Source organism: Coregonus lavaretus (genome assembly GCF_964263955.1).
Source record: "Coregonus lavaretus genome assembly, chromosome: 4".
Classification (NCBI taxonomy): Eukaryota; Metazoa; Chordata; class Actinopteri; order Salmoniformes; family Salmonidae; genus Coregonus; species Coregonus lavaretus.
The window spans coordinates 37031185-37043303 of NC_139991.1; the positions used below are offsets into that span (position 1 = coordinate 37031185).

Consider the following 12119-nt stretch of genomic DNA (forward strand, 5'->3'; position numbering starts at 1 on the left):
AAGTAGTTGAACATGTTATTACTCCAATATTGTGAAAGTGATAAACTGACACGTTTTCATTTTCGTCAAAAACAACTTTAAATCGAAGGAGTGCCTTTGATTTGACGGCATCCACATGCGCAGCTAGGCGCGAGACGACAGTTAGAGACCCAATGACGTGTTTCAGCGCATGAGTTTAGCTCGCCAACGTCGCCATGACATCGCCTACAAGCGTTATCCGGGAGTTCAGTTTCTGCCAATCTTCATAGTGTAATGTCTTTGGTGCAAGGATCTATCAAATAGTCAATGTCATCCGGTTTCCGCCCTTTTCTATCCTCTTCCTCCGCTGAAAGGTAACGTGGTCTCTTCGTGTGCGGGTCGTGGTATGCAAAAGTAAATTTTTGACCAGTCTGTTTAGATTGCTAATTGTTTAACAACATAACGTAAGTTCTTATTACAAAAGTGTGATATTATCTGTACCGATATTTTTGATTGAATGTTTAATGTAAGTACTTCAAATCTGTCATCCTGCTGCTAGGCCCAAAATCCGCCTGCTATGCTAGCCTGGTGAGGTTGTTCAGACTATGCAAGAACCCGGGTCTTCGCTCTTTGTCCTCATTTGTAATCTGTAATCTGCTTTAACTAATATTAGTGTCAATTTTATAAATTCTTGGCATGGTGTAATGCATTCATTGATGCCTTTAATCGGAAATACAGTGGAAGGGTTTGACAACACCGTGTACAGTCTCCACGCCACTGAACCATGTTCATGTATTTTATCTAGTTAGTTAACTACTGTAACTTCCTACCCAATCAATCAAATTGATTTATAAAGCCCTTTTTACATCAGCAGATGTCACAAAATGCTACACAGAAACCCAGCGTAAAACCCCAAACAGCAAACAATGCAGATGTAGAAACACGGTTGTTAGGAAAAACTCTCTAGCCATTTAAGTTAGTAAATTCAATTAACTTCAGTTAGCCAGCATGGATGGTAGTTAAGTACATTTTGACAACTACAGGAAAGGGGACTCAAAATTGATCTGCAAAATTGCTGTTTTAAATCCTGTTTTTTAGCAAACGTTAGTAGAACTAGTACTGAGAGTAAGGTAACGTTAGTTTTTGGGGGCAAATGTGGCTTTGGTTACTGTTATTAATTATGTGACTTGACTAACTTGAATTAACGTTTCTTGTCTGCCTCAGGTTTGTCAACATGTCGTCTCATCTGCAGTGGATGGTCATTAGGAACTGCTCCAGCTTCCTCATCAAGAGAAATGGACAGACCTACAGTACCGTGAGTACAACTGACAGGTGGCCAAGAATTAGTGGTCCTAGTAAGAGTACCCCACATACCTGGTGGATCATGAAGTAGTTCATGCATGCAGTCAGATGCTCTTTGAGTGTGTTGGGAATTTGTCTATGGTCTGAACGTACATGATTGACCATGCAGGGACTTGTTGCAGTATTTGTCCATGCTGCCGATTTAGTAAACAACTATTTCTCATTTGTTTACCAGGAGCCCAACAACCTGAAGTCCAAGAACTCCTTCCGTTTCAACGGCCTAGTGCACAGAAAGACTGTGGGTGTTCAACCTGCAGCTGATGGCAAGGGTGTCGTTGTTGTGCTGAAGAAGCGCGCAGGTAAACATGGTTCACCATAATACAAATGATAGATATTTTAAAGTCCTTTATACGAAATGGTGTCGGTTTCAGGTGCGTAGGAGTCAAATTTAGAATACTGGAAGAAATGGGAGACTCTCAGATGTCGAAGTTTTGGATTTATTTCTTTGAGGCTAGAATGCAAAAAATATAGATTTTTATTTAAACCTCAATACGGCCAAAAAAGTTTATAGTGCAGAAATAAAAGGTGAAAATCAAATGTTTCTGCATTAAGCAATCATCAGTGTTAAATGTCCGGCACACACCTGGCTTCTATTTCAAGGATAATTACGTGTTACATGATCAAGCAAGAAAATTCATTAGATATATGTCAGTAAGTAGTACAGTAGAATACATTATCTACATTATACAGTGTTTTCCACAAGTACATGGAGCAGCCAGCCAAACGGAAAAGGTAGCCAGTCGGGGGAGGCCTTGGAATTTTTCTGCCGGAGGAGTGCTATTTTGGTGGCCTCTGATACATTCTTGATGAGATACGGACAATTCCTTCAACCTCATTGCTTGGTTTTTACTCTGACATGCACTGTCAACTGTGGGACCTTGTATAGACAGGTGTGCCTTTCCAAATGATGTTCAATCAATTGAATTTACCACAGGTGGACTCCAATCAAGATGTAGAAACATCTCAAGGATGATCAATTGAAATAGGATGCACCTGAGCTCAATTTCGAGTCTAATAGCAAAGGGACTGAATACTAATGTAAATAAGGTATTTCAGTAATAGTTTTTATAAATGAGTAAAAATGTCTAAACATATTTTTTGCTTTGTCATTATGGGGTATTGTGTGTAGATTGATGAGGGAAATGTTTTATTTAAACCATTTTAGAATAAGGCTGTAATGTAAAAAATGTGGGCAAAGGGAAGGAATCTGAATACTTTCCGAATACACAACAATTTCAAAGATTTTACAGTTACAGTTCATATATCAGTCAATTGAAATAAATAAATTAGGCCCTAACCTATGGATTCCACGACTGGGAATACAGATATGCATCTGTTGGTCACAGATACCTTTTTTTAAAATAAGGTATGGGCATGGATCAGAAAATCAGTCAGTATTTAGTGTGTCTAGGGCTGTGGCGGTCATTGTCAAGCAAATAACTGCCGGTCTCACGGTAATTGACCGTTAATTAGCATAAACACGTTTAGCATCTCCTGGCTTCCACCCATTGCCTACAAGCCACTGATGCAGACCTTTGGAACATCTACATTTAAAAAAAGTCTCAAACAATTTAATATAGCCTACACCTTCAAAATAAATCCATTATTTATTTTTGACAGGTCTAAAGAAACATGATATGAAGAAAACGTCTCCTGAGTGGCGCAGTGGTCTTAACTGTGCCACTAGAGATCCTGGTTCGAATCCAGGCTCTGTTGCAGGTGGCCGCGACCGGGAGACTCATGGGCGGCGCACAATTGGCCCAGCGTCGTCCAGGGTGGGGGAGGGAATGGCCGGCAGGGATGTAGCTCAGTTGATAGAGCATGGTGTTTGCAACGCCAGGGTTGTGGGTTCGTTTCCCACGGGGGGCCAGTATAAAAAATATATATATGTAATCACTAACTGTAAGTCGCTCTGGATAAGAGCGTCTGCTAAATGACTAAAAATGTAAAATGTAAATGTAAAAATGTAGTCTATTTCAGAGGAACAGAATAACATACTCTGAGTTGTCCTTATGTCAGGCCCTGATCTGGCTATGCCATATGGCTGTGAGCTACACTAGTTCATTTATCAGACAAGATTTGCTTAGAATTTTGTGGATTATTAAAAAAATATTTTATAGTATGAAGAATAAAATTGAACATAGCTTAATACAATAGAAAGGATATTTTTTCCAACGATTTCAAAGGAAGTGCGCACATGCTGCTATTCTGTGTTAACAAAGAAAGTGATCCTCCTATATGCTAAATTTGGTTATTTATGCAACTTTAGTTGTGATACAAACATTGGGCTATATGTTTTGATTTTTAATACATTCTAAGGCTGCAAGATGGGACTCTAATGATGATTTGAAAAAAAGCTGCACATACTTAATCGGTCTCTTTCACAATTTGACAAGCACTTGATAATATTCTCACCAGGCCTCAAATTTCCTGGCGGCATCCCCCTTGTATGACTGTAATGCCCCCTAAAAGAAATCCATGTATTTTGTGGCCAAAGTGGCCGTTTTGCCCTTGGGCTGAATATAATAGGCTAATTCTCCCGGCTGCCGTGCTCTGAAGCACCTCTCACTCACATGGCTCTCTGAGATGTAGCCAATGCCCGTAATGTGATCGGGTCCTTCTCACAGGCATTTCAGCTAAGAAGTAGTGGTCCTCTGTAGCTCAGCTGGTAGAGCACGGCGCTTGTAACGCCAAGGTAGTGGGCTCGATCCCCGGGACCACCCATACACAAAAATGTATGCACGCATGACTGTAAGTCGCTTTGGATGAAAGCGTCTGCTAAATGGCATATTATTATTATTAAGTAGGCTACAAGTGAATGAAGACACACATCGGTGACACAACTGCGCGCATCCCTCTTATCGAATTCCGAGGCTCATATTGAAGATGTTAGAACTGTCCACATTTAGCCTACTTTTCATCAGCCGACAAGATGAGTAGGCTTAACGAACAACAAAAGCACTAGCCTATGTCAATCTACTATCCCCCATAGTACAAAAGTTGACCTATTCTATGAGTCAACTTGTCCTTCTGTGCAATAAATAAATATTCCAAACATACTCTGGGACAGTTGTGGGATGCAATAGATCACAAATTAATAAACATACGTTTTAAATCATTGAGGCTGATTGTTTAGCTTAAAATGTTTAACTATTAGGCCATTTTTTTCAGAAGCACAGCAATGCACACACGGCGGTAGGCTATAAGCACGAATGTTCCAAAATGCAATCAATTAGCGGGAAAATATTGTTCTCGAAAGTGAAGGGAAATGTGGTTATGTATGTAATGCTTTATTATAAAAGTGCATTTTCATGGTGAAAATTATCTTCCCCAAATGTGAAACTCACGCGCAGCCCATGTTTGCCAGTTAGTCTATAAAGCGAATTAATGTACGTCATTTAAGAGGTTATTTGGCCACTTATCAAAACATATGGGCTTACGTGTTAGGATACATGAGGTTTGCAACTGATTTGAAAAAGTAACCCAAAAAAATTATGCTCTTTTCCACTTGTGAATGATAATACATATCATCATTCATTCACAAGTGATAGTCTGATGGGTGACAATATTAGCCTATTCTTAATGTAATGTTGTCTTTACAGATACTAAATAATATATGTGACATTAGTTTTGATTTAGAATGGACCATTATCATGCACCTGTCTTGGAACAGGGGCATGGGAAAAAAGACAAATGTAATCTATGCATTTAAATGGCAAATGGAGGAAGCTTTTCCCAAGGTTCATTTTCATGCCAGCCAGGTAGGCTATACTCCTATTGCAAAGCGAAGCAATGTGCTTAATATTAGGAAAGTTGATAAATATAGTATGCCTATAGAAAGCTGATGGATCCTCTTTTTAATAGAGGCCATCACTCTGTTTTCTCACGCAATTGCATAGCCTATAGAATGTTGTGCAACATGAGCTCATGGGTACTCATGAAATGTTTGATTAGATTTTCAATGACATTTGTATTGATGTCAGAGTGATTACAATGACAATAGAGATGCTGAGTACCAGGCAGTTAGCAAGTTTGGTAGGCTACTCATGACCATCAGAGCTTGGAGAAGCCTACTTACTGTAACTAAATGGTCATGTAGAATTTGACTGCGGTCAGGACTCATGACTGCCAGTGTGGTGGTAATACGGTCACCGTAACAGCCCTAGGTATGACCACCATTTGCCTCCATGCAGCGCGACACATCTCCTTCGCCTAGAGTTGAATAGGCTGTTGATTGTGGAATGTTGTTCAACTCCTCTTCAATGGCTGTGCATATGCTGGATATTGGCGGAAACTGGAACACGCTGTCTTACACGTTGATCCAGAGCATCCCAAACATGCTCAATGGGTGACATATCTGGTGAGTATGCAAGCCATGGAAGAACTGGGACATTTTCAGCTTTCAGGAATAGTGTACAGATCCTTGCGACATGGGGCTGTGCATTATCATACTGAAACATGAGGCGGTGGATGAATGGCACAACAATAGCCCTCAGAATCTCGTCACGGTACCTCTGTGCATTCAAATTGCCATTGATAAAATGCAATTGTGTTCGTTTTCTGTAGCTTATGCTTGCCCATACCATAACCCCACTGCCACCATCAGGCACTCTGTTCACAACTTTGACATCAGCAAACAGCTCGCCCACATGACGCCATACACGTGGTCTGCGGTTGTGAGGCCGGTTGGACGTACTGCCAAATTCTCTAAAACTAAGTTGGAGGCGGCTTATGGTAGAGAAGTGAACATTAAATTATCTACGCAACAGCTTTGGTGGACATTCCTGCAGTCAGCATGCCAATTGCACGCTCACTACAAAAAGTTCATTTGTGGGATTGATTTCCTTAATGCGTTTGAGCCAATCAGTTGTGTTGTGACAAGGTAGGGTTGGTATACAGAAGATAGCCCTATTTGGTAAAAGACCAAGTCCATATTAAGGCAAGAACAGCTCAAATAAGCAAAGAGAAACAACAGTCCATTACTTTAAGACATGAAGGTCAGTCAAGTTTCTTCAAGTGCAGTTGCAAAAACCATCAAGCGCTGTGATGAAACTGGCTCTCATGAGGACCGCCACAGGAAAGGAAGACCCAGAGTTACCTCTGCTGCAGAGGATAAGTTCATTAGTTACCAGCCTCAGAAATTGCAGCCCAAATAAATGCTTCACAGAGTTCAAGTAACAGACACATCTCAACATCAACTGTTCAGAGGAGACTGTGTGAATCAGGCCTTCATGGTCGAATTGCTGCAAAGAAACCACTACTAAAAGACACCAATAATAAGAAGAGACTTGCTTGGGCCAAGAAACACGAGGAATGGACATTAGACCGGTGGAAATCTGTCCTTTGGTCTGAGTCCAAATGTGAGATTTTTGGTTCCAACCACCGTGTCTTTGTGAGACGCAGAATAGGTGAACGGATGATCTCCGCATCAGTGGTTCCCACCGTGAAGCATGGAGGAGGAGGTGTGGGGGTGCTTTGCTGGTGACACTGTCTGTGATTTATTTAGAATTGAAGGCACACTTAACCAGCATGGCTACCACAGCATTCTGCAGCGATACGCCATCCCATCTGGTTTGCGCTTAGTGGGACTATCATTTGTTTTTCAACAGGACAATGACCCAACACACCTCCAGGCTGTGTAAGGGCTATTTTACCAAGAAGGAGAGTGATGGAGTGCTGCGTCAGATGACCTGGCCTCCACAATCACCCGACCTCAACCCAATTGAGATGGTTTGGGATGAGTTGGACCACAGAGTGAAGGAAAAGCAGCCAACAAGTGCTCAGCATTTGTGGGAACTCTTTCAAGACTGTTGGAAAAGCATTCCAGGTGAAGCTGGTTGAGAGAATGCCAAGAGTGTGCAACGCTGTCATCAAGGCAAAGGGTGGCTACTTTGAAGAATCTCAAATATAAAATATATTTTGGTTACTACATGATTCCATATGATGTTTCATAGTTTTGATGTCTTAACTGTTTTTCTACAATGTAGAAAATAGTAAAAATAAAGAAACCCTTGAGTAGGTCTGTCCAAACTTCTGACTGGTACTGCATGTGTAATTATCCTTGAAATGGAAGCCAGGTTTGTGTGCTGACTTTTTTACACTGATGATGGCTTGATGCTGAATTAATTAATTGAGGGAGCTTGGTCATGTTAATGATACCTTTTCTTGTTATTCCTTAGGCCAGCGCAAGCCTGCCACTTCATATGAGAAGATCACCATCAACAAGAACTCCCGCGCCACTCTGAGCAGCCTGAGGCACATCATCCGCAAGAACAACTACAGGAAGGACCTGCGCATGGTGAGCCCTCTATCTACTAAACCTCAAGTTTTTATATTGGTCTACAATATTGGTCCTAGGGACCAACAGGGTATGGAGGCTTTTGTTCCAGCCCAGCACTATATGTTGAATCGGGTGTGTTAGTGCTGGGTTGGAACGAAAGCCTGTATATCTTGTGAGATTCAGGACTAGGATTGAAGACTACTATAGTGCTACCCTAGCTTACATCCGAGACATTGAGTATCTATCCCACTGAGGGACAATTTTATTTTTCTGACATGGATTAAGCCTGGCCCTGGACTAAAGTATGTTCAATGGCAATTAGCGAGTGAAATAGCTTTTTTAGTCCAGCTCTCGGCTTAATCAGTGTCCAGGAAACTGGTCCTTGCCGCTGTAGACCTTGAATAAACTCGTAGGGTTTAAGGTTGTATGATGGGCTAATGGTTAGACACCTAGCAGGTAAAGCACAAATGTCAAACTCATTCAACGGAGGGCCGAGGAAAAAATGTAATCTTGTAGACACTAGGCCCTCCATGGAATGAGTTTGACACATTGAGGTAAAGATTGATCTCAGTCTAACATCTTGTCATTAGTTGAGTGGTGTGCTTTGATTTCCCAGGCTGCGCTCCGTCGTGCCAGTGCCATCCTGATGAGCCAAAAGCCTGTGGTGGTGAAGAAGAGGCGTTCCAAGGCTGCCAAAACCGCATAAACAGTTGCGAAATTAATAAAAAAATAATGGTTTGAAAAACACTACTGTCATGTCTTAAGTTTGTTATATTTTAAAAAGAATAAAGAGAAATGTGTTTAGCACGTTTGTAAGCTAAACAGAAAAAGCTAGGCTACTTTCATTTGCCACGTTACAAGCTAGCCAGCCAACATTCAAATATTATTTTTATAATGGGATATACCAAATAGAGCTACAGACCCAGCCTGACATTGACAATAAGCTAATTGTGACTTTTAAGTGTGGAGTCAATCGAGGGGACTATTTCATGACGCCATTAGAAGAATGTTGCTGACAGAGAGATGTATCAATTATTCATAATAAGTTATATATAATAAGTATTGGTGATTCAATAGCCTACATAAGATTTACATGGCTTTCAACACACTTATCTATGTTTTGCTCAGTCTGGCAGTAACCCAGAACTATCAGATCTCTCTTTCGGCTGCTGCTGACAACTGCATGTAAATTGTTCTTCTACATCATAATTGTCTTCATTTTGGCAGATTAATTGATGCTTATTTCTAAAGATTAACTCGTGTTTTTGCTACTTTTTTCTTCTTCTCTGGAACCGGGGGGTGATGATGAGAACGGTGCAGAAGCCACCTTGTTCGTTAATGGACGAAGTTCTATAGTAAAGGAGTCCGCCAGAGTTGACGTGGGCAATCATTCAAATAAAAAGATACCTCCCTGGCCACCAGTGCACATTTCCAAACTGCATATAATGACTAATAAAAAAAAAACGATGCTGATATTCTTTTGTCCATTCTTTAATTGTTTATTAAATTATATTATTAGCAAACATGTATACTATTTAATAGTAATAGCCATAATTAATAAATGGCACCATGCTGGGTTCTATACTGAACAAAAATATCAATGCAGCTTGTAAAGTCTTGGTCCCATGTTTCATGAGCTGATAGAAAAAATCAGAGAAATTGTCCATATGCACACAAGGTTTATTTCTCAAAGTTTGTGCACAAATTTGTTTACGTCCCTGTTCGTGAGCATTTCTCCTTTGTCAAGATAATCCATCCACCTGACAGGTGTGGCATATCAAGAAGCTGATTAAACCGGTGCACCTTGTGCTGGGGACAAAACGCAACTCTAAAATGTGCAGTTTTGTCACAACACAATACCACAGATGTATTGAGGGAGCGTGCAAGTGGCATTGTTGTTGCCAGAGAATTGAATGTTCATTTCTCAACAATAAGACGCTTCCAACGTTGTTTTAGAGAATTAGGCAGTACATCCAACCGGTCTTAACCACAGACCACACCAGCCCAGGACTTCCACATACGGCTTCTTCACCTGCAGGATTGTCTGAGACCAGCTACCCGGACAGCTGATGAAACTGGGTTTGCACAACTGAAGAATCTCTGCAAAAACAGTCATAAACAGTCTCAGGGAAGCTCATATGTGTGCTTGTCGTCTTCATCAGGGTCTTGACCTGACTGCTCACTTTTGATGGCCACTGGCACGCTGGAGAAGTGTGCTCTTTGCCGATGAATCCTGGTTTCAACTGTACCGCCATTGAAGTGGGGTCCCGTGGACGAGCGGTTTGCTGATGTCAATGTTGTGAACAGAGTGCCCCATGGTGGCGATGGAGTTATGGTATGGGCAGGCATAAGCTACGGACAACGAACAGCATTTTATCGATGTCAATTTGAATGCACAGATACCGTGACGATATCCTGATACCAATTGCCGTGCCATTCATCCGCCACCATCACCTCGTTTCACAGCCCCATGTCGCAAGGATCTGTACACAATTCCCGGAAGCTGAAAATGTCCCAGTTATTCCTAGGCATGCATACTCACCAGAAACTGTATGTCACCCATTGAGCATGTTTTGGGATGCTCTGGACCGACATGTACGACAGCGTGTTCCATTTCCCGCCAATATCCAGCAACTTCACACAGCCATTGAAGTGGAGTGGGACAACATTCCACAATCAACAGCCTGATCAACTCTATGCGAAGGAGGTGTGTTGCACTGCATGAGGCAAATGGTGGTCACACCAGATACTGACTGGTTTTCTTATCCAAGCCCCTACCTTTGTTTTTAAGGTATCTGTGACTGACAGATGCATATCTGTATTCCCAGTCATGTGAAATCCATAGATTTGGGCCTAATGAATTTATTTCAGTTGACTGATCTCCTTATATGAACTATAACTCAGTAAAATCTTTTAAATTGTTGCATGTTGCGTTTATTTTTGTTCAGTGTATATGGAACTATTTTGATTGAGTGAAGAAGAACGTCTAGGGTTCTAATCAAAGAACCATATAAAAAATGCCTTCAGAAAGTATTGACACCCCTTTACTTTTAATATAAATAAATAAATAAAGGGGGTCAATGTTAATTGTCCGGGTTGCCATTTGATTAACTGTTCAGGAGTCTTATGGCTTGGGGGTAGAAGCTGTTCAGGTGCCTTATGGTCCCAGACTTGGCACTCCGGTACCGCTTGCCGAGCGGTAGCAAAGAGAACACTATGATTTGGGTGGCTGGAGTCTTTGACAATTTTTAGGGCCTTCCTCTGACACCGCCTGGTATAGAGGTCCTGGATGGCAGGAGTTCGGCCCCAGTGATGTACTGGGCCGTACGCACTACCCTCTGTAGCGCCTTGCGGTTGGATGCCGAGCAGTTGCCATACCAAGTGGTGATGCAGCCAGTCAAGATGCTCTCAATGGTGCAGCTGTAGAACATTTTGACGATCTGAGGGCCCATGCCAAATCTTTTCAGCCTCCTGAGGGAGAAGAGGCGTTATTGTGCTCGCTTCACGACTGTGTAGGTGTGTTTGGATCATGATAGGTCCTTATTGATGTGGACACTGAGGAAATTGAAGCTCTCGACCCACTACTGAACCACACACCTACTTACCAAAACTACTGACCGCTTGACCACAACCACACAAGTCCCGTCGATGTGAATGGGGGCGTGTTCGGCCCATCATTTCCTATAGTCCACGATAAGATCCTTTGTCTTGCCCATCTTGAGGGATGTTGTTGTCCTGGCACCATACTGCCAGGTCTCTGACCTCCCTGTAGGCTGTCTCATCATTGTCGGTGGTGATCCGGCCTACCACTGTCGTGTCATCGGCAAACTTAATGATGGTGTTGGAGTTGGGTGCGGCCATGCACTCGTTGGTGAGGCCACGCACTCGTGGGTGAAAATGGTGTACAGGTGGGGACTGAGTACGCACCCCTGAGGGGACCCCGTGTTGAGAATCAGCGTGGTGAATGTGTGGTTGCCTACCCTCACCACCTGGGGGTGGCCCATCAGGAAGTCCAGGTTCAGTCCCAGGTTCCTTAGCTTAGTGATGAGCTTGGAGGGCACTATGGTGTTGAACGCTGAGCTGTAGTCAATGAACAGCATTCTCACGTAGGAGTTCCTTTTGTCTAGGTGGAAAAGGGTAGTATGGAGTGCAATAGAGATTGCATCATCTGTGGATCTGTTGGGGCGGTATGCGAATTGGAATGGGTCCAGGGTTTCTGGGATGATGGTGTTGATGTGAGCCATGACCAGCCTTTCAAAGTATTTCATGGCAACAGATGTGAGTGCTACAGGGCGGTAGCCATTTAGACAGGTTACCATGGCATTCTTAGGCACAGGGACTATGGTGGTTTGCTTGAAACATATAGGTATTATAGACTGGGTCAGAGAGAGGTTGAAAATGTAATTGAAGACACTTGCCAACTGGTCAGCGCATGCGCCGAGTACGTGTCCTGGTAACCCATCGGGCACTGCGGCCTTGTGAATGTTGACCTGTTTAAAAGTCTTACTTGCATTGGCTA

At 42.3% G+C, this 12119-nt stretch overlaps 1 protein-coding gene across 5 annotated transcripts; it reads left to right on the forward strand.

Annotated features, from left to right (window-relative positions):
• The first annotated feature begins 256 nt into the window (after positions 1-256).
• On the forward strand, positions 257-8347 carry rpl28 (ribosomal protein L28). 5 transcript variants are annotated; one of them, XM_084160839.1, is made up of 5 exons: positions 257-332; positions 1183-1273; positions 1496-1619; positions 7500-7618; positions 8217-8347. In XM_084160839.1, exons 1-5 carry the CDS (start codon positions 286-288, stop codon positions 8304-8306), a joined length of 471 nt encoding a protein of 156 aa, XP_084016965.1. In that variant the 5' UTR covers positions 257-285; the 3' UTR covers positions 8307-8347. The 5 variants fall into 5 exon arrangements, with proteins under 5 accessions (XP_084016965.1, XP_084016968.1, XP_084016967.1 ...); XM_084160842.1 differs by having other exon boundaries at positions 315-422; XM_084160841.1 differs by having other exon boundaries at positions 326-372.
• Positions 8348-12119: the final 3772 nt, after the last annotated feature.

What these genes read in the sequence shown, in the direction of transcription:
- rpl28 (XM_084160839.1), top strand. Translation starts at nt 286, where the DNA reads ATGTCATCCGGTTTCCGCCCTTTTCTATCCTCTTCCTCCGCTGAAAG. An exon ending in TGTGCTGAAGAAGCGCGCAG is followed by an intron (nt 1,620 to 7,499) that starts GTAAACATGGTT and finishes GTTATTCCTTAG; the next exon opens with GCCAGCGCAAGCCTGCCACT. An exon ending in ACAGGAAGGACCTGCGCATG is followed by an intron (nt 7,619 to 8,216) that starts GTGAGCCCTCTA and finishes TTGATTTCCCAG; the next exon opens with GCTGCGCTCCGTCGTGCCAG.